Source organism: Rhinolophus sinicus, linkage group LG15, assembly GCF_036562045.2.
Source record: "Rhinolophus sinicus isolate RSC01 linkage group LG15, ASM3656204v1, whole genome shotgun sequence".
In the NCBI taxonomy this organism is placed as follows: Eukaryota; Metazoa; Chordata; class Mammalia; order Chiroptera; family Rhinolophidae; genus Rhinolophus; species Rhinolophus sinicus.
Window position 1 is genome coordinate 47444145 of NC_133764.1, and position 18384 is coordinate 47462528.

At 38.7% G+C, this 18384-nt stretch overlaps 2 protein-coding genes across 2 annotated transcripts; both read right to left on the reverse strand.

Annotated features, from left to right (window-relative positions):
- Window positions 1–3708: 3708 nt before the first annotated feature.
- On the reverse strand, window positions 3709–9777 carry KRT25 (keratin 25). Its single transcript, XM_074319533.1, has 8 exons — window positions 9336–9777; window positions 8940–9022; window positions 8380–8536; window positions 6118–6279; window positions 5908–6033; window positions 5333–5550; window positions 4909–4976; window positions 3709–4003 (listed from the first exon to the last, which is right to left on the reverse strand). The coding sequence occupies exons 1-8, from the start codon at window positions 9762–9764 to the stop codon at window positions 3894–3896; spliced, it is 1353 nt and encodes a 450-aa protein (XP_074175634.1). The 5' UTR covers window positions 9765–9777; the 3' UTR covers window positions 3709–3893.
- Window positions 9778–12357: 2580 nt separating this feature from the next.
- On the reverse strand, window positions 12358–17617 carry LOC109455757 (keratin, type I cytoskeletal 26). Its single transcript, XM_019747538.2, has 8 exons — window positions 17177–17617; window positions 16049–16131; window positions 15507–15663; window positions 15216–15377; window positions 15000–15125; window positions 14436–14653; window positions 13082–13149; window positions 12358–12509 (listed from the first exon to the last, which is right to left on the reverse strand). Exons 1-8 carry the CDS (start codon window positions 17615–17617, stop codon window positions 12358–12360), a joined length of 1407 nt encoding a protein of 468 aa, XP_019603097.2.
- Between the last annotated feature and the right edge of the window lie 767 nt (window positions 17618–18384).

The window sequence follows — 18384 nt, forward strand, 5'->3', positions numbered from 1 at the left end:
GAAAAAGTCCCTGCTCTTAAGAGCCTACAGGTGGCCACATCATGAGATAGATGGGAACTAGGCAATGACAGCACAGAGTGAGGATATGGACCGAGGTGCTATGGAATGGATGATACGGGAGGACTTCCCATAGGAGAGTAAGTAGGAGTCTTCACCACCAGGCCACACCTCCACCATGTCTCACGTATCTTTACTGGAAAAGGCTCCCTGCTCACACTCTGCCTACGATCCATTCTCCACACAGCAACCAGAGCGGTTTTTCTAGATTCATGGCACTCTCTGGTTGGAACCTCCCATGGCTTCCAACTGAACTTTGAAAAAAGTCCAGCTTCCTCCATGGCCTCATTTGAACCTCTCCACTCTTTGCTCACTGCTCCAGCCACACCAGCTGTACGTCTCTTTCTGGAACTTGCCAACCTTTTTTCCTGCCAGCCTTAGGGCCTTTGCATTAGTTGTCTGTAGAGCTCATGATTGGCTGCTTCTCATTCATTTGGGCTTCAGCTCAAATGTCATCCCCTTTGAAAAGTCTCCAGTGACCGCCCATCTAAAGGAGCCACTTGGTCCCTGTATTACTCATGCTTTTTATTTCCTGTTTTTTTTTAAAATGATGTTTTGATATCTTAAACAGCTTGCTGGCCCAGGGCTAGCCAATTCTTGGAGATAGCAAAAGGCTCTGCTGGAAGCACGTCTTTATATGCAAACCACCCAGTCCTGAGTCTATAGCCCCAACCATCTCCTCATCTAACTCTCACACATCAAGCCAATATTTCCCTTGCCCTAAACCATCCCAGGTCGAGGTACTGGACAACTGGAGACTGACCCTACAGCCCAAAGCCCCAGGAAATTATTCACATTAGCCAGTTCTAAACTGTTCATTCTGCCCCGCCTTTCCTTTCCTACAGAACTCCTGATAGAGGTTTTGGCCTCAGGTTTCGCCTCACTCCTTTTTGCCTCTTGACCAATGTTGGTGTTCTCCATGTTATGCTATGACATGCCCCCCTCCTCTTGGGAAATATAGGTAATAAAAATCTTCTTTCAGTGGCATTGGTTTTTCCATGTCATCGCTCAGCTGTACCTCTAAATTAAATCCTGGGTATAATTTCAATACAACCCCCAAACTACCACTCCGTGTATTGTCTTGAAGACACTTAGCAGCATCTGATGTCCTCTTGGTTGTTCAGTTGCCTGTGTTCTGTGTGCCTTCGTTAGTATGTAAGCTCCCTGAAAGCAGGAGTGAGATTTGTCTGGATTCCCATAGATCCTCAATCCCTAGGATTGTAGTGGGCACTTAATTGATATTTTTTTTGACAATCTATGAATAATAGACACTAGTATTGGCCTTTGATCACATGAACCTATCTGCATTCTTTACAAAGATTAGAAGAGGAATGAGACTGAGTTGGAATTCTTTCACACAAAAAATGTGAAAGTACCAGTTATAAAGGTGCAGTAAATATTTGTGAGCACTCTCTAAGTGGCATGGTGATACATGTTTTAAAAGAATAAATCAAAGATGTTTGCAGAGATAAGGTTAAGACTATCAAATGTCAGTTTCAACACCGTCTGTCTCCTTCCTCTTAGATTATTCCTATAACTGAATATTGATAAAGATTGACTGGGACTTTAAATGAACATCATCAGTTGGGAGGGTCTATGGGAGAAGCTAGGGCTTATGGGAGGAGTTCTCGCACTAGGTATATCTCATTTCGAGACCCCTACAAGAAGACCTCTATGCTTACAATAAAGCTCTATGGTTGTAACTACCCCTCCCCTTAACTTCCTTCTTCCTTCTTCATCTTGGCATGCCGGGCAGTGTGTGTAGGTGGCTTGCCATGTCTGCATGGGTTGTAACCCTTTGTGTGACTAAATCCTTTTTGGTGGCAAAATGCCTAGTCGATATTGTATTCCAGTTGACAATATAAATCCATCCTTGGGCATTTTTATTGCTTATATAGATCTGTGTGAATATAACTTTAAGCCTAAGAAAGGACAGATACATTTTATAAGATTTGATTTCCTCATGAAGTAAGACCTTATCTGGTAAGACATCCATGTAAACACCTGAAAATTCCCATTGTTGCTGTGAGTAAACTCTCCAGTGAACCAGGAATGAGATGGTGATGGCAGCAACAGTGGCGGAAGGAAGAAGGACATTTCATTAGGGCGCAGTGTTGACATACTGGCTACAGTGTATAAACCGAAGCTCTGAAAATGTCCCCCCAAAGGTTGTCTTCTTTCTATAACATAATTATCATTCAATTTCAAAAATGCTTTCAAAATGAAGTAGTATTAGTACTAAATAAGAGTCTTATTACTGATAAAATTGATTATTGTTATTAAATGAATGGGAACAGTGGCACAGAACCCAAGTGGCATAAAATCAGAAAGTATTTTCTATTTGGTAGGGAAATGTCCTTTATGCTCACATTTATTGAGAATGCTGCATTTCTGAGAACTTATGAATTTTCTCTAAAATTGTAACGCTTTTGTTTCACATAATCTGATGGGGGGCATAATTAGGCATTTTGACTCTAGTGGCCTCTGGCAAAGATTGCATTAGAAAAAGACAATAAAAATAATTCAAGGATAATTAAAATGCCCTTAAAGAACTCCATCATCTTTTCTGCTTAGTATTTTCAGATGGAGCCTGAAATCAAATTTCCATGAATGGATTACAATATAGATAATCCATCCATAGATGACTGAGGGTCAACTAAGTCTCTAGGGGTAATATTTAATCTGAGGAAATCATGTTTTCAGCTCATTTAATTTTTTCCCCTTTATTAGGGATGAATGGTAGTCAAGAGTGTGATAAACATCAGGTATACTTTGTAATACAAGTAAATGACTCCATTAATAGAGCTTGAATTCTAAACCAGAACTTTTGCTTTAACCTCCCTTACATCTGGAATATTTTAAAAATACGTATTCAAAAAGAAAATGATATTTGAAAATTAATCATTATAAATATTGAGTATTAAAAAATAAGCATTTGTTGAGTGTCTACTCCATAAATGCACTTTATAATAATTTGTTTAATATTCACAATAACCATTTGAGAGAAGTACTATTATTATCCCCATTTTACATATGAACCTGAAATGTATACATTTTAGCTATCACGGAAGGGGATAGGCTTGTTATTACTTTGTCTAAGTATGGCAGCTTGGGGATTTAAGTGAAAGCATTTTTATTCATTCTGAATTTGTCTCATTTTGAATTATTGGGAAATCTTCCTGAAAATTTAGAGGGAAATCTGTTAATTTTTAAAAAGTTGTCCTATAAATTAAAAGCTGTTAGGTGTTCATATATCTGTACCACAGACATTTTCTTAAATTAAAATTATTGGGGTGACAATGGTTAGTAAAGTTACACGTTTCAAGTGTACAATTCTGTAATACATCATCTATATATCACATTGTGTTCACCACCCAGAGTCAGTTCTCCTTCCATCACCATATATTTGACCCCATTTACGCCCATCTACCACCCCCCACCCCCTTACCGTCTGGTAAGCACTTAAACTATTGTCTGTGTCTATGAGTTTTTGTTTTTTTGTTTGTCTTGTTCCTTTTTGTTTTCAGTTTTAGATCCCACATTTTAAATGTAAGACAACACCACCAGTGATAACTTGCTGAAGGAAGAAGATTTATTGAATGTAAAGAATTGACAGCATTTTCTATATGATCAAATGAGTCATCATATTAGTATGTGACATTCTTTCAGATGAATGGGGAGATACAACTATTGATTGCCAGATAGAGATTATATTTCAGTAACAGAAAGACAATAGGACAGACATTTTTCTTGAACTTGCTCATTTTTCTGGACAGATATATAATGCCTTCTCTTCTCAAAGAGTATTTGGCATATGCTAGCTCTTGTGTCTCAAATTAATTGCTTTGAGATTTCTCTTCCAGGGAGTGGAGCCTGGTAGTGAGTATTTTGCTGCGTTGGTCTACCTCCTCAAGAACTTTCTTAACCACTATGGCTTTGGCTGGATCTAAAAATTAAAATTTAAATGAAGATTTTAGAGAGTTGAAAAAAGATGAATAAGATCATAATGGCTAAAATGTAGAATCAATCCAAATGTCCATCAGTGGATGCATAGACAAACAAAATGTGGTATATACGTACAATGGAATATTCAGTTTTAAAATGGAAGGAAATTCTGATACATGCTACAACATGGAAGAATCTTGAGGGTATGATGCTAAGTGAAATAAGTCAGTCACAAAAAGACAAATACTTTATGATTTTACTTATATGAGGTACCTCGAGTTAGGAAATTCATACAAAAAGTAGAATGGTGATTGCCAGGGGTGGGGAGGAGGAGGGAACGGGAGTTATTGTTTAATGGATATAGAGTTTCAGTTTTAGAAGATGAAAAAAGTTCTAGAGATGGAGGTGATAAGAATATGAATGTACTTAATGTCACTGAACTGTATGCTAAAAAATAGTTAAGATATTACATTTTATGTTCTGTGTATTTTATCACAATAAAAATAATTTTAAAAAATGAATACAAAATTATATAAATTAAAGGAATAGGAGGATTTTTACATAGGATGAACTATGCAATAAGAGAAAATACTTAGACGCATTTTTGGTGAATTTTGATTTCCTGATTAGCCAAAAACATGGTGACATGTTACTTAAAGTTAGCACACATTACTAAAGTTAGATATCTAGTGCACACTGATATCTACTACAATCTTTATTATATCTATTCTTATATATGCTATTATATATGTATATATACACATATGCATATATATGTATATATATATATATATATATATATATATATATATATATATATAATCTCCTGGGAATATAAAAACAATGAAGCTATACATTGAAATTGAAAAGTAGTATAGCATAAAAACAGAATTTCATTTCAATTACCTTTGAGTTGATTTCCCATGTTTCCAGATCCATGATCTTTAGACTTGTAACTTCCAGACTTACAAGCCCTGTGAACACACATTGTTGAAAACATCACAAAAGAGAGTAATTTAGAGGGAAACCCTCCAATTCTAGATTCATTATTGTGTTTTCTTTAACTGTTTGGTGAGAACATTTCATTGGGTTGCATCTGCTTTAGCATCAATAAGTGATTTTAAAATTTTCATACCTTAAATAGAGTGCTTGTTGCATTTTGGTTTTGTAAGATGTTGCTAGTTTGTATTTTGGCCGTAGAGTACCATGTTGAACATTTAGTGTCTTTGATAATCAATGCGATCATATCAGTTTACGTTCACTTTCCAGAGATCTAAGTTTTATGCAGATTTCGGTATGTTACATCTTCTCTGTACATTATTTTACCTACCCATCATCTCCACCGATGAGGAGGCAGTAGGTCTCGATTTCTTTTTCCAGATGGACCTTGATGTCCAGGAGCTGCTCGTACTCCAGTTTCTGCCCCTCGGTCTCGGTTCTGACCTGGTGCAGCTGCTCCTCCAGGGCCCCGATCTGAGCCTGGATCTGGGCCAGCTGCGCACAGTAGTTGCCTTCGGTCTCTGTCAAGGAGCACTCCAGGGATTGTTTCTAAAGGAAACAGTGAAGAACCTGAGACAGACACCCACATATACAAACTTGCTTTGACCTATGACTTTCTCCTTTTGTTAACTTTGCCTATGATTGTTTCGGATTTCACATCGACACATAGTTAAGATTGTGACGCTCCTAAAATGAGCACGTCTTCCTTTTTGGTAGAACACACCTGAAGGTACACGTGTTGATGTGTCAGCTGTTCTTTATCTACAACCCTACTCTTGCCTGACGTTTACCTTAATTGCATAACATAATATGGATATAGTCTCAACACAGTTCAGGGTTTTCAAACCAACTGGCACATATTTAAAATGATAACCTAGGAGATGGTGAGAAATTGTCCTTTCCTACCGTCGCTAAGAGAGACTGAAGTTCGATTTCCAGGGTTTGGAGATTGCGCTTCATCTCCGTCAGCTCGTTCCGGGCGGAGGTCGTGGCTCCCACGTCCTCAGAGATCTGCTGCTGCAGCGAAGCGCTCTGCAAGGTGTGAGTGACAGAGCAAATCTTAGTTGTGTGAACATCGCCAACATGCAGAGCGGTAGTTTTCTGGACAAAGCTCACCTTCTCGTTGAACCAGGCCTCCGCATCCCGGCGGTTCTGCTCCGCGAGGGCTTCGTACTCGGCCCGCATGTTGTTCAGCAGGACGGTGAGGTCCACCCCGGGCGCCGCGTTCATCTCCACGTTCACGTTGCCCCCCGCGGCGCACTGCAGAACTTGCATTTCCTGGAGGGAAAAAAGCGTTCAGCTCAGCGATGCAGGGATCTTATAGAAAGTCTGTGCAACGAGCCCCGTCTGCATTTTATATTTCCTGACCAGTTGATATAACTTTCAGTGGTGGTGAGCTCACTACCTCGTGTAGCAGCCTGTTTCATTGCTGAAGAGTTTTAATTGCTCCAGAGGACCTCCTTATAGCGAAGCCAGTCCCAGCTCCTATAGCTCCCCATTCATGGGTTTTCCTTCTGCTGCACAGAAAAAGTCTTAATTCCTTTTCCAAATGAAAGTCCTCAACATTTCAAAAATGAGTTATCTGTCACCTCTTATTCTATTCATTTATAGCTTAATTGTCTCTACCTTGGTGGACTGGTCACTATTCCACTTGGAGACCAGCTTTGGTGTTTTCTCCACCAGCTATACCTTGAAAACAGCATCAGCTTGGTTGTAAGGGCTGAGTCTGAATAATTCTGAATAATTGAAATAATTATAAATAAATCATGTTTATATACTTATTTATAATTATAAACATATTTTTTATAATTAGTAAAGGAAGAACGTCATTGTCTAAAGATGTGCATTAAGCTTACACAGGACATGATAGTGTCATGATGGACTTTGGTGTCATACAAATCGCTTTGCGAATTTGGGTTCTGCTCTGAGTGGCTAGGGGAGCTTGGGAACGTGGCTTAACTTCTTTAATCCTCAGTTTTCTGAACTGAAAATTGAGGATAAAAAAATATTCTCTGGGTTGTTGAAAGAGGTGAAATAACTATTCATAATAGGACCAACAGTACTACCGGGCATGTAAATGCTACAAAGATGCTAATTATTATGATCATTATCATCATCATAGAGACAGGAATCACTTTTGCGGTCAAAGTCCACGTATTAGCCCATCGGAGGTGGGTGCTGTTGGGATGCAGTGCGTCAGTTCTAAGATTGTGGATGGCAGACATCACTGCTAAGACTGTATACACTGAAATCGCACGGATCAGCTTATGTCTCTGCTGCAGGAACCCTCCTGCCCACCCACACCCCAGGCCCTGGATTGGTCCTAAGGACAATAATGAGGCTTTCTTTCCTCTGTGTACCAAGTCCCTCAGACATTTTCAGCACTCTTTCCTCCCTGATGGTCCCTCTACCTTCTCTGTCTCCAGGTGGGGTTTTTATTTCTGAGGATTTAGGGAAAACTCCTCTGCTTCAAGCAGATAAACAAAAAGATAAAAAGATACACATGAGTTTGTTTGTGAGTCACTAAAAAAATCAATTGCATTCAATTCATCAAAACTTTGTTGAGTAACTACCAGAGGCTAGAACCACACTTGAACCCATATATCCATATAAATGTTGTTCTTCAAGTAGTTATATTTATAAGACAGCCTCTTGACTAACCAAGCAGCTTTCCTAGCTTGATTTTCTACGTTAAGCATTTGACTTGACTGTAAAAGTCTTTTGGCTGTTTAAAAATATTAAATTCATTTTCAAAGAATTAAGGTTTTCTCAGGAAACAGTGGGTCTGAAAGTAATCCCTAAGATGTGCCTGCAGCAGTGGCTGTATGATTTGATTTTGACTCTACCTTGCCACGGTGACCACTTTGGATGTATACTATCTATTTGGAAGTATAAATTTCGATGTTACAGTTTCATTTCGGTCTCATTTTTATAGCATATCTATTAAGAGTACGTATTACTATTAAGCATATATACTTAATGTGTGTATGGAGTAAATGTTTAAGTGATTTTAATCTGCCACTGTTATAAAGAAATTTAGGCTATCTTTAAAGTATATGTACTTTAGCTAATAGGTGGCATCTTTGAAGTGTGTCGGTTTAGCTATAATTACCTAGCCAAACACTGCTCTTGTAACCCTGATTGGTCTGGAAAACATGATTCTTTTTTTTTTTTTCCCATGGGAAACAATGAGAGAGCAACGGCAAATCTGTACAAATACTTCTCTACTTCTAAAGACATCTCAGGCCTCATGTCTGTCTGACAATGATGGATCGTTAGGACCAATTTCTTATTTAAGAAGTCAGATACACTATCTCCTGGCAGGCAGGTGGATAGTGTCTGCAGAGGGATGGCAAAATGTAGACATTCAGCTCTTACCTCTTTATGGTTCTTTTTGAGGTAAGTCATCTCCTCACTCAGGGTTTCGTACTGAATCTCGAGGTCTGTTCTGCACAAGGTTATTTCATCCAGAACTCTGCGTAACCCATTGACATCAGACTCCACACCCTGGTGAAGAGCCAGCTCGTTCTCATACCTGAAAGAGTATTAATGATTTTATAATTTGTTACAAGATTGGAGAAATAGTCACCAATCAATAATCAAATGCTGAAGTTCTGGAATTTTGAAGTGGCAGATTTGGCCACAAGAGACATTTTCAAAGTTTAGTGTCTAATAATTATTATTTTTCTTTAGTTTGAGGCATGTCTTTGGCAGACAAAGAACTAGGGTATCAAACACTACTTTTACAGCAGTTCACACTGTATATTCCATAGCCCAAGTATTACAAAAAGCAATAACAGTCTGTTTATTTTAAAGCCAAGTATTTTACAGTGTTGGAATAACAGTTGGTGATAGTTAATGGAAGGGTCAAAAAATAAATTCAATTTAATGCTTTGCATTCATCTCCACGAATTTTTTCACTGTGTGAGTCTACTTACTTGAGTCTGAAATCATCAGCTGTCAGCCTGGCATTATCGATCTGTAGAACAGCATTAGCGTTGCTCGTGGTGGAAGCAATGATCTAGAAATGGGAAATTTGGCTTTTTAAAGGCAATTTATCACAACTAATTAAAAAAGCAAGAAGTAAGGGTTATTTTAGATTAGGAAGTGGAAATAATCAAAATTAATATAGTTACTAGATAGTCAGTGACATTTTAAGTCATGAGATTAACCAACCAAATCCACTTAGTGCTTATTTTCCCAATGCTAAGTTGAAATTCCCTTTAAGACTTTATAAGTGGCGATGATACATGTTTTCAGTATTCAGTGAAGAAAGGGAAAGAACATTTAGAAAAAACAGTACAAAAAACTAATGGCAAAGTGTAATTTCTTACCTGATTTTTGAGATCACTGATTATGGGGAAATATCTGCTGTAGTCGTGATCAAGACCCCGGCAAGAACCAGGCCCAAATTTCTCATACCAGCCCTTGATCTTCTGTTCTAGTTCTGCATTGGCCTCCTCCAGGGCACGCACATTGTCCAGGTAGGATGCCAGGCGGTCGTTGAGGTTCTGCATGGTCACCTTTTCGTTGCCAGAGAGGAGACCGCCCTCATTCACAGTAAAGCCAGCACAGGAATTGCTTCCGCTTGCATTTCCTCCAGATGCGCTGCCCCCAAAGGCACATGAGAAGCTACTTCCAATTCCGGGCATGGTGCTGACATTTCCAGCCCCAAAGCTGGCTCCTCCACCAGAGAGTCTGAGCGATCCTGTGGTGGGACGGGGACAGGCCCTCCTGGATCCACCGGAAAGTCGAAGAGACATGGTATGAGGCAGGGCAAGCGGGTCACAGAGCTGTGCTTGTGAAAGCCAGCATGGGGTGCCTTCTCGTCTCAGCTGTTTGGTTTGCCTTTTTATAGACGATTCTCAAGTGTGTTCTGGATGAAATTCTGCCTACACAGAGGAAAATGTGGCTTGCCAGCCTCAGCAAGTTAGCATAATTGGATGATTTTTCCTAATTAGTAACTAACTTTGCTGGGCTTATTTCTGTAGGAGGGCAGTTGCCCTCAGGTTGGTGGTTATCTGAGAAATGGGTCTGGGTGGAGCAATTTCAGGTTCCTTATTACATTTTTAAATTGTGAGTGAGTCACTCTTCACTTCCCTTGTTAGAAGATAAAACCCATCAGTCCACCACACCATAAAAATCTGGCGTCATGGTTTTAGGCTATTATGCCAAGGCAGATTTTGATGCTTTTGAGACTTTTTCTGCTTTCATTTTCACAATTCTATCCGCATAGGTAGAGAACAGAACTGGAATCGTTATTTCCCCAATCTGGTCCTTCAATCACCAGTCCACGCACCCCCATCTCCCACCCCCACCCCTCTTGCAACTGTTTCTGATGGGAAGTAACTTCATTTTGGCTGACATGCATCATATTTTGTTGACACTCGTTTATGTCTAGGGATAGCTGCCTTCTCTTATCCATTTTGGTAATTAAGAACACACCCCTAATTGCTATTCTGGGTTGTGGGAGTTTAGAAGGATATTAACTTGTTTCCTGACCCAGCAAAATTTGAAGCAAACCCGGAAGGAAATGTTTCATCTGTTTTTACTTCATTGTGGTTTAGCTTAAGTGAAAGTCATCAGTAAGCTAATTATTTACTGGCTGTGAATTTCTATGTATTTATTGAAAACCCTAACTATTATGGAAATTTTGGGAAAATCTGGAAATGGGCTTATGGACAAAATTTACATGAGCATTTATTATGTGAAGCTGTTGTGAACATATGGATTCAGTCATTCATATTTATTTAACAAATATTTATAAAATACCTACTATGTGCCAGTCATGGTTCTGGGCACTTGGGATAAGTAGAATAATACATTATTTCTCTTTTTGTGTCTGGCTTATTTCACTTCGTATAATGTCTTCAGAATTCATCCATATTGTAGCATGTGTCAGAATTTTCTTTTTTTTAAAAGGCAGAATAATGTTCCATTGCATATATATATATACCATATTTTGTTTAGCCATTCATCAGTAGGTGGACACTTGGGTTGCCTCCACCTTTTGGCTATTGTGAATGATGCTGATACAAACATGGCAACCACCATTCTATTCTCTGCATGAATAGATTCTTGATGTAAACAAATCAAGCAATATCTAAGAGCATAGAGTAAAATGTTAAAGTCCTTCCTCACCTTTCCCTCTCTTCTATCCTCCTTACTCTGTCAAGTAACTATAGTTTACCCTTCTAGACGTTTGCACACTTCCAGGTGGTTTTCTATGCATTTGCATACATACATGGCATGCAAACACACATATGCCATATTTGAATCATCTGTGTTGTATGCATTGTTGTGTAACTTGTTTTGTTCACCTTATATCATAAGCATGAATAGGTCCCTAATGTGGCAGAAACTGTTGGTTGATCCCCAATTTATAACTAGGCAATAGCTGCCCACAATAAAGACTACTTTCCCCAGCATTTGTTGCAGCGAACTGGTTGGGTGATTAACCCAGCCAATGTGATATAAGCAGAAGTATATGTGGCGTGTTCTAGAAACTTTATCTAAGAGGAATCTGACACAAGTCTTTGGCCCATCTCCTCCTTTTTCCCTCCACTCTGCTGAAATGGGTGGGATGGCTGGATGTGATGGGTGGAGCTTCATACTGGACCATGAGCCAGGGCCACATCTGGGGAATGGCAGAACTGAAGGCTGACAGGAACCTGGGTCCCTGAATGCCCTGCTGCACGGCAACAATCCCGGCCTTGAGTACGATTTTTGTGTGTGAGAGACGCAAACTTCTATCTGTGTAAAGTCCCGTTATTTTATTATTTTACTCAGGGTCAAACCTAATATTACGTAATTTGTTTAACCACTATTTTATTAAAGGACTTCCAATTATTTCCCATTTTTGGCTATTATTAATAACGCCTTTTTTAAAGGATAGATTCCTTAAATTATTTTTTCAGTTCTTTTTAGTCAGATTTATTGAGATTTAATATATGTACAGTAAAATTCATCTTAAACATGCAGTTCTATGAGTTTTGACAAATGCATAGTCATGAAACCTCCACCACAATCAAGATATACAGCCGTTGTTATTCTCTCTGACCCCAAATTCCCTGTACCCCTTTGAAGTCAACCTCTCCTCACACCGCCAGCTCCAGGCAAACCCTAATCAGTTTTCTACCTATAATTTTGTCTGTTACAGAATGTCATATAAATGGAATCATACAATATGTACCCCTGAGAAGGATTACATGCAACAAACATGAGAAAAAGCAGAGAAGAAAAACAAATTCCAGCCTTTTTATTTTTAAGAACCAAAAGGGATGATTTCCTTGGGTTTTCTAGCCAATGAAATTTTGCAAAGGTAGGTTTAGAAAAAAATAACCCCTTTTCCCTTCATCATGGTCCTTTCAAAGGTACATGTTGTTCCATTGCAATACTGCTTATTTTAGAGGATTTTTCTTCAACTGAGTGGACCCTCAGTGAAAGGACGTTGTCCAGTTGATCCAGCTCCTCACCCACTGTTTTGACGACAGTTTCTTCTTTTGAATCTAAAATAAGATAAATGAAAGTTTAGTACTCATTCTTAACGGGTTGAAAGGTATGTAGTCATGATGAGGAAATTTTTCAAAAATGGTGTTTGCAAGTTTGCAGTAAATGGAGATATAAGTCTCTATTTGTGTTTGAAGTCTGTGCTCAGTAAGGCCCAGACCATCTTCCTTGCATTTAACACTTTTTTAGAGCAATGGGTGTTTCCAAGCATATATGAAACATGGATCAAAATACATAAGTGTCCAACAAGTATAGGCCCGGAACAAGTAACGTCTTCTTTTAAACATAAATTTGCCCTCTTTTTGTAGTTTAAAATAAAGTTGCTCTTCTATCAAAGCATTGAAACTATGAAAATAATAGGTTCTAAGTAAGAAAGATATTGGGATATTGGTTCCCCATTTCAGTAATTTCATAATTTGACCACATCTGTTCACAGGAATATGAAATACAGATATTAAGAGCTGTCATAATGACTTACCTTTATCCCTTCATTCATTAGAACTAAATTTAGAAACAATCTTATTTAGTTTACAAATAAGTGACTTAATACAAGGTAAAAAACCTTTTATACCTTTGATTTGCTTTTCGGAATTTACGGGCCCACACACTTTTGCTTTGCAACATGTGGACTTCCTTTTTCTGTGAAGAGAAGAGTAAATTATTGCATTTTTTTTCTTTCATTAGGGAGCTCATAAATAACTGTGAATTGGGAATAAACGTTTTGGAGTTCTAGTTTCAATGAGATTCCAATTCTTTTTATGTTTAAGAGATATTAGTAAGTTTTTCATGACTTCAATATATTGAAAGAAGAGATTAAATGGGTGTTGATGATCAGAAATTCCCTTGTAACCAGGTATTATCTCTTTCATCTAGTCCTATGGGGACTCCAAGTTCTCATTCTGACTTTTCAATCACCTGGCCAATGAACATGTTTAGCGTGCCTACTGTACAGAAGGTGCTAGGCTAGGTGTGAAGAAAACATAGAGCCAAGATACAAGCAGTTTACACTGTTGAAAATAAAAGGAAATATGTGCATCTAAAAAGTTATCTATAACACGGCATGGAAGGTGCTGTAAGAAAAGTGAACAACGAATGGTGTGAAGAGCACTTTGTTAGAAGGAGGGAGCAATCACCATTGGGATCTTATGAGAAAATGCCATAGAGGGCTGACACTGACCTTGGGAGATGTGTAAGATGTTACTGACTCATGGTGTGACTGTGGGCAAGCCTTCAGTAATAGCCAGATTACCGAATGCCTTTTGTGCGCGAGCCACTGTCATGAGCGTTTACCTACATAGTGAGTCACCATTGTTAAAAGTCATTAAGAGTATGATTTTGGTGCTATCACTATTTTACCAGTAAGGAAACTGGGCTTTAAAGAGCTTAAGCAGTGTGCTCAGATTCACCCAATGGTGTCATTTGCATCCAGGTTTGCAATTTTAGAGCTGTTGTTTTTGGCTATCAAGCTACTGGTGCCTTCTTCAATTAAATCTTCTTGTATCTTCACTGCTCATCTTTCAAATGAAAATGTAGACACCCACTTCATACAGGGTACATGTATGGTAACTAGTGAAGTAGTAATAAAATAGAGTGTGTTATTATAAGGAATGTAATTCAACACTAAGTCACAGAAAGCAACTTTCCCCCTGGATTAGAGTACAGGAATTGTTTAACATTCCATATTTAAATGTTCTATATATTATTATAGATACAAATACTTTACATATTTAGAAATTTGATTTTACTGCCTGTTTTCACTTCACTTGGATGCAATAATAAATGTCTGAGGCCATCTATGAGTATGATCTTTAGAGCAGGATATTTTAGGATACAGTATTGGGATACATGTATACTGAGAAAACCTAGTTGATGTGAGGCTAACTTTTTAATGATCAGATTAATTTTTTTCACTAGTTAATATTTACCCGTCTTCTCCATCGATTAACGTGCAATAAGTTTCAATTTCTTTTTCTAAAAATATTTTGATATCTAGAAGCTGGTCGTACTCCAGCTTCTGGCCTTCTGTTTCTGTTCGGATCTGCTGCATTTCTTCCTCCATTGCCCCAATTTGATTCTGGATTTGCTGGAGCTGACGGTGGTAGTAGTCCTCCGTCTCGGCCAAGGAGCATTCATAGGAATGTTTCTGAAAGGAGAACAAAGCTAGGCTTGTCTGTGGAACTGATAAATGACACGTTCATATTTTAAACATTCTCAAGGTGGAAAGACACATTTGTTTGAGGCCTAAATCTTTTCAGTTAAAATCAGTATTAGCAAAGTTAAAAAAATGTTTTTCCTTCCATTGAAAAAAGTTTGTTTTTTACAAAAAACTTTTGGAACTGATGAGTCAGAAGTAATGCTTATGGACAAAATTCTTGATATTTAATATATTTTATATTTTTAGTTATATACACTTAGTTATATATTTAGTACTTACACACACACACACGCACACACAAACACACTTCAAATCCATGGTGAGTCCTACCAACCGTGGCCACGAGGGAATGAAGTTCTATTTCCAAGGTTTGCAGATTGCGCTTCAGTTCCATCAGCTCATTTCTGGCGACTGTGGCTGCTCCCTCATCGTCAGAAATCTGCTCTTGCAGAGAAGCACTCTGAAGCATAATTGGTCAGGAAGGTTAGTGACCAGCCTGGTGGTCTACTGAACACCCAAGCCCTTGGTGTGTGACTTGCCCCAGCTGTACCTTCTCGTGAAACCAGGCCTCGGCGTCTTTGCGGTTCTGCTCGGCCAAGCCCTCGTATTCGGCCCTCATGTTGTTCAACAGCACAGTGAGGTCCACTCCCGGGGCTGCATTCATCTCCACGTTCACGTTCCCCCCTGCTGTACACTGCAGAACTGCCATTTCCTAGAAAAGGGATCAGTATTAAAACTCAAGGTTGAATTTTGACTGAGAGTCACACGCTGCTGTGCAATGGTCAGTGGACTTGAGGAAGGAAACCCGACACCATAGGAAGCCACCCTGCCAGTTCCTTACCTCCTCGTGATTTTTTTTGAGGTATGTCAATTCCTCACTGAGGGTTTCACGCTGTATCTCCAGGTCGGTTGTACGAAGGGTCAGCTCCTCCATTACTCTGTGCAGACCGTTGGTGTCTGCCTCAGCGCTCTGGTGCAGAGCGAGCTCGTTTTCATACCTGAAAGGTTATTAAAGAACTTGAGAACTGTAATCGTAGGCAGGTGCAGAGGGTAACTTCCAGACATTTCATATACTGAGAGATATATCTGTCCACACTTCTGAAGCTCATTGCGATGGCAAAGTGGTGAAACACTCTGTAATGCCTACTGGTTTATGAATCTTATTTTGGAGGAGTTGTTTATTCGGAGTTGAATTTTGTCATCCAATGTGCTTAACAGTTGGATAAAAATATTGTTTGAAGTTGATAAGGACACATTTAATTTAATTTCTTCAGTGATCTAGACCGACTTTATAAAAACATACTGGTTTTTAAAGTAAAAGATATGTTCTTGACTCCAAATGTAGGATTTTTACCTGCATGATAATTAATTAGTTTTACTTACTTCAGCTTGAAGTCGTCAGCAGTCAGTCTGGCATTGTCATTTTGTAGAACAATGCTGGCGTTACAGATGGTCGCAGAAATAATCTAAATAGGGTAGATTGTGCAAAATGTTAAATTCCAAAAGTCAAGGGAGACTCCAGAGTTAAGTGTGATTCTTCTTAACCTATCAAGCATCTATTTTAGTATCATTTTTGGTACATTAAAGGAATCTGGATTTTCTTCAGATAATAAATGTCCAGGGCTTAAGAGACAAAGTGTAAGCTTTTGCAATAATGGATACTTTTATTACTTTTGATTAAAAAGGATGAATTAAATATAAGATCAACAAAGTGATTATATCTATTTTTTTTTGTTAGTTTCAGGTATACAAAGCAACGTAATAGTTAGACATTTACACCCCTCCCAAAGTGATAACCCTCCCAATCTACTACCCCTCTGATGTCATATATAGCTGTTATAGTAACATTGACTATATTCCCTATCCTGTACTTTGCGTCCTGTGACCGTATACGCGTATTTGACTATAGTTGACATTCAGTTTTATTCTACTTCAGCTTCAGGTGTATAGCGCAGTGGTCAGGCATCTACACAGTCTATGAAGTGACCCCCCTGATAAGTCCAGTGCCCATCTAGCACCCTATATGATCTTTGCAACATTATTGATTATATTCCCCATACTGTATTTCATATCCCCATGACTATATTGTGACTACCAATTTGTACTTTCTAATCCCTTCACCTTCTCCCCCATCCCCACCCTCCTCCCATCTAGCAACCATCAGTTTTTTCTCTGTATCTCTGAGTCTATTTCTGTTTTGTTTGCTCATTTATTCTGTTCTTTAGATTCCACACATAAGTGAGATCATATGGTATTTGTCTTTTTCAGTCTGACTTCACTTCACATAATATTCTCTAGGTCCATCCATGTTGTTGTGATTGTATCTATTTTGAAACTTTCTCTTTCATTAATTAATTCCACAAATTTTTATTGCCAGGCACTGCCCTAAGCACTATGACTATAGAGTAAGCAAATCCTACAACACATATTTGCTAAACATATTTAATATTTTGTCCTGTTTAGGTCATGCACACCCAAAGCAGTAGAAGTATGCAAATTCATATTTCTTACCTCCCTTTTAAGATCTTCAATGACTGAGAAATAGCTACTATAGTCATGATCGAGTCCCCGGCAAGAACCAGGCCCATATTTCTCATACCAGGCCTTGATTTTCTGCTCAAGGTCTGCGTTGGCTTCCTCCAGAGCTCGCACATGGTCCAGGTAGGATGCCAGACGGTCGTTGAGGTTCTGCATGGTCAACTTCTCATTCCCAGAGAGGAGGCCATGCTCATTTCCAAGAAAACCAGCACAGATGCCACTTCCCAACCCTCCACCGCCATTATAGAAACCTCCTGCAGAAGAAACGCTCCCAAGAGGACAAGAAAAGCTGCTTCCTGCCCCCAACCCACCGCAAGCATTCCCAGCCCCGAAGCCTGTTCCTCCACCAGACAGCCGACCAGAGCCAGCTCGTGAGCAGGCCTGCCTGGAGCCACTAGAAAGTCGAAAGGACATGGCGACAGCACAGCTGAGTGACACTTCCTAAGAGAGGAGCAAAGCTAAAGTACACCATCCGTAGTAGTTCCATTGGCCTTTTATAGGATTCAGTAGATCATGTCAGTCTGAAGTATGCCGATTTATAGTAAAATATTACCTACTCCCTAATTGTTGTGTTTCATAATTGGGTGATTTTCAATACTGTCCAGTCTGTAGGTGGAAAGGTGCCCAAGGATATCTTTGTATATGAAAAGGTGCCCAGTGGAGTAACATTGAATCATAGTTTTCAAAGGTCAAAATTAAATATGAGTAAATATACATCTTTTTGACCTCTGGAATAGATTACAGATTTTTGCCCCCTGTATAACAAAGACTTAACAAGTCAAACAAGAAATGTCTATTGCTTTTCTCCTGCAAATGCTGTGGAGGGTCTCTATTATTCCTGCTTTACTGAGTATTTTCTTTCTTGTTTAAATCAGAGACTCTCAATATGTAGTGATCGTTTGGTGGTGGGAATTCTTGAATTGATTTTTAAAAAATTGAAAACTGGAATAATAGAAGTACTATAGTATTTTGCTTATTAATTTAACTAAAATTAATGAATATGTACCCTTGACAAAATTATTTGTATTGTGATTTCTTGGTTGAGTCCAAGAATAGACTGTCCATTCATCTAACTTCTGAGACTCCAAATTGTTCATTTCTCTATCTCAAAAGTATTGTTTACTGCCTTTTAGTTTAAATTTATGTATTTAACACATTATGAATTATTTTGAGAAGTGAGC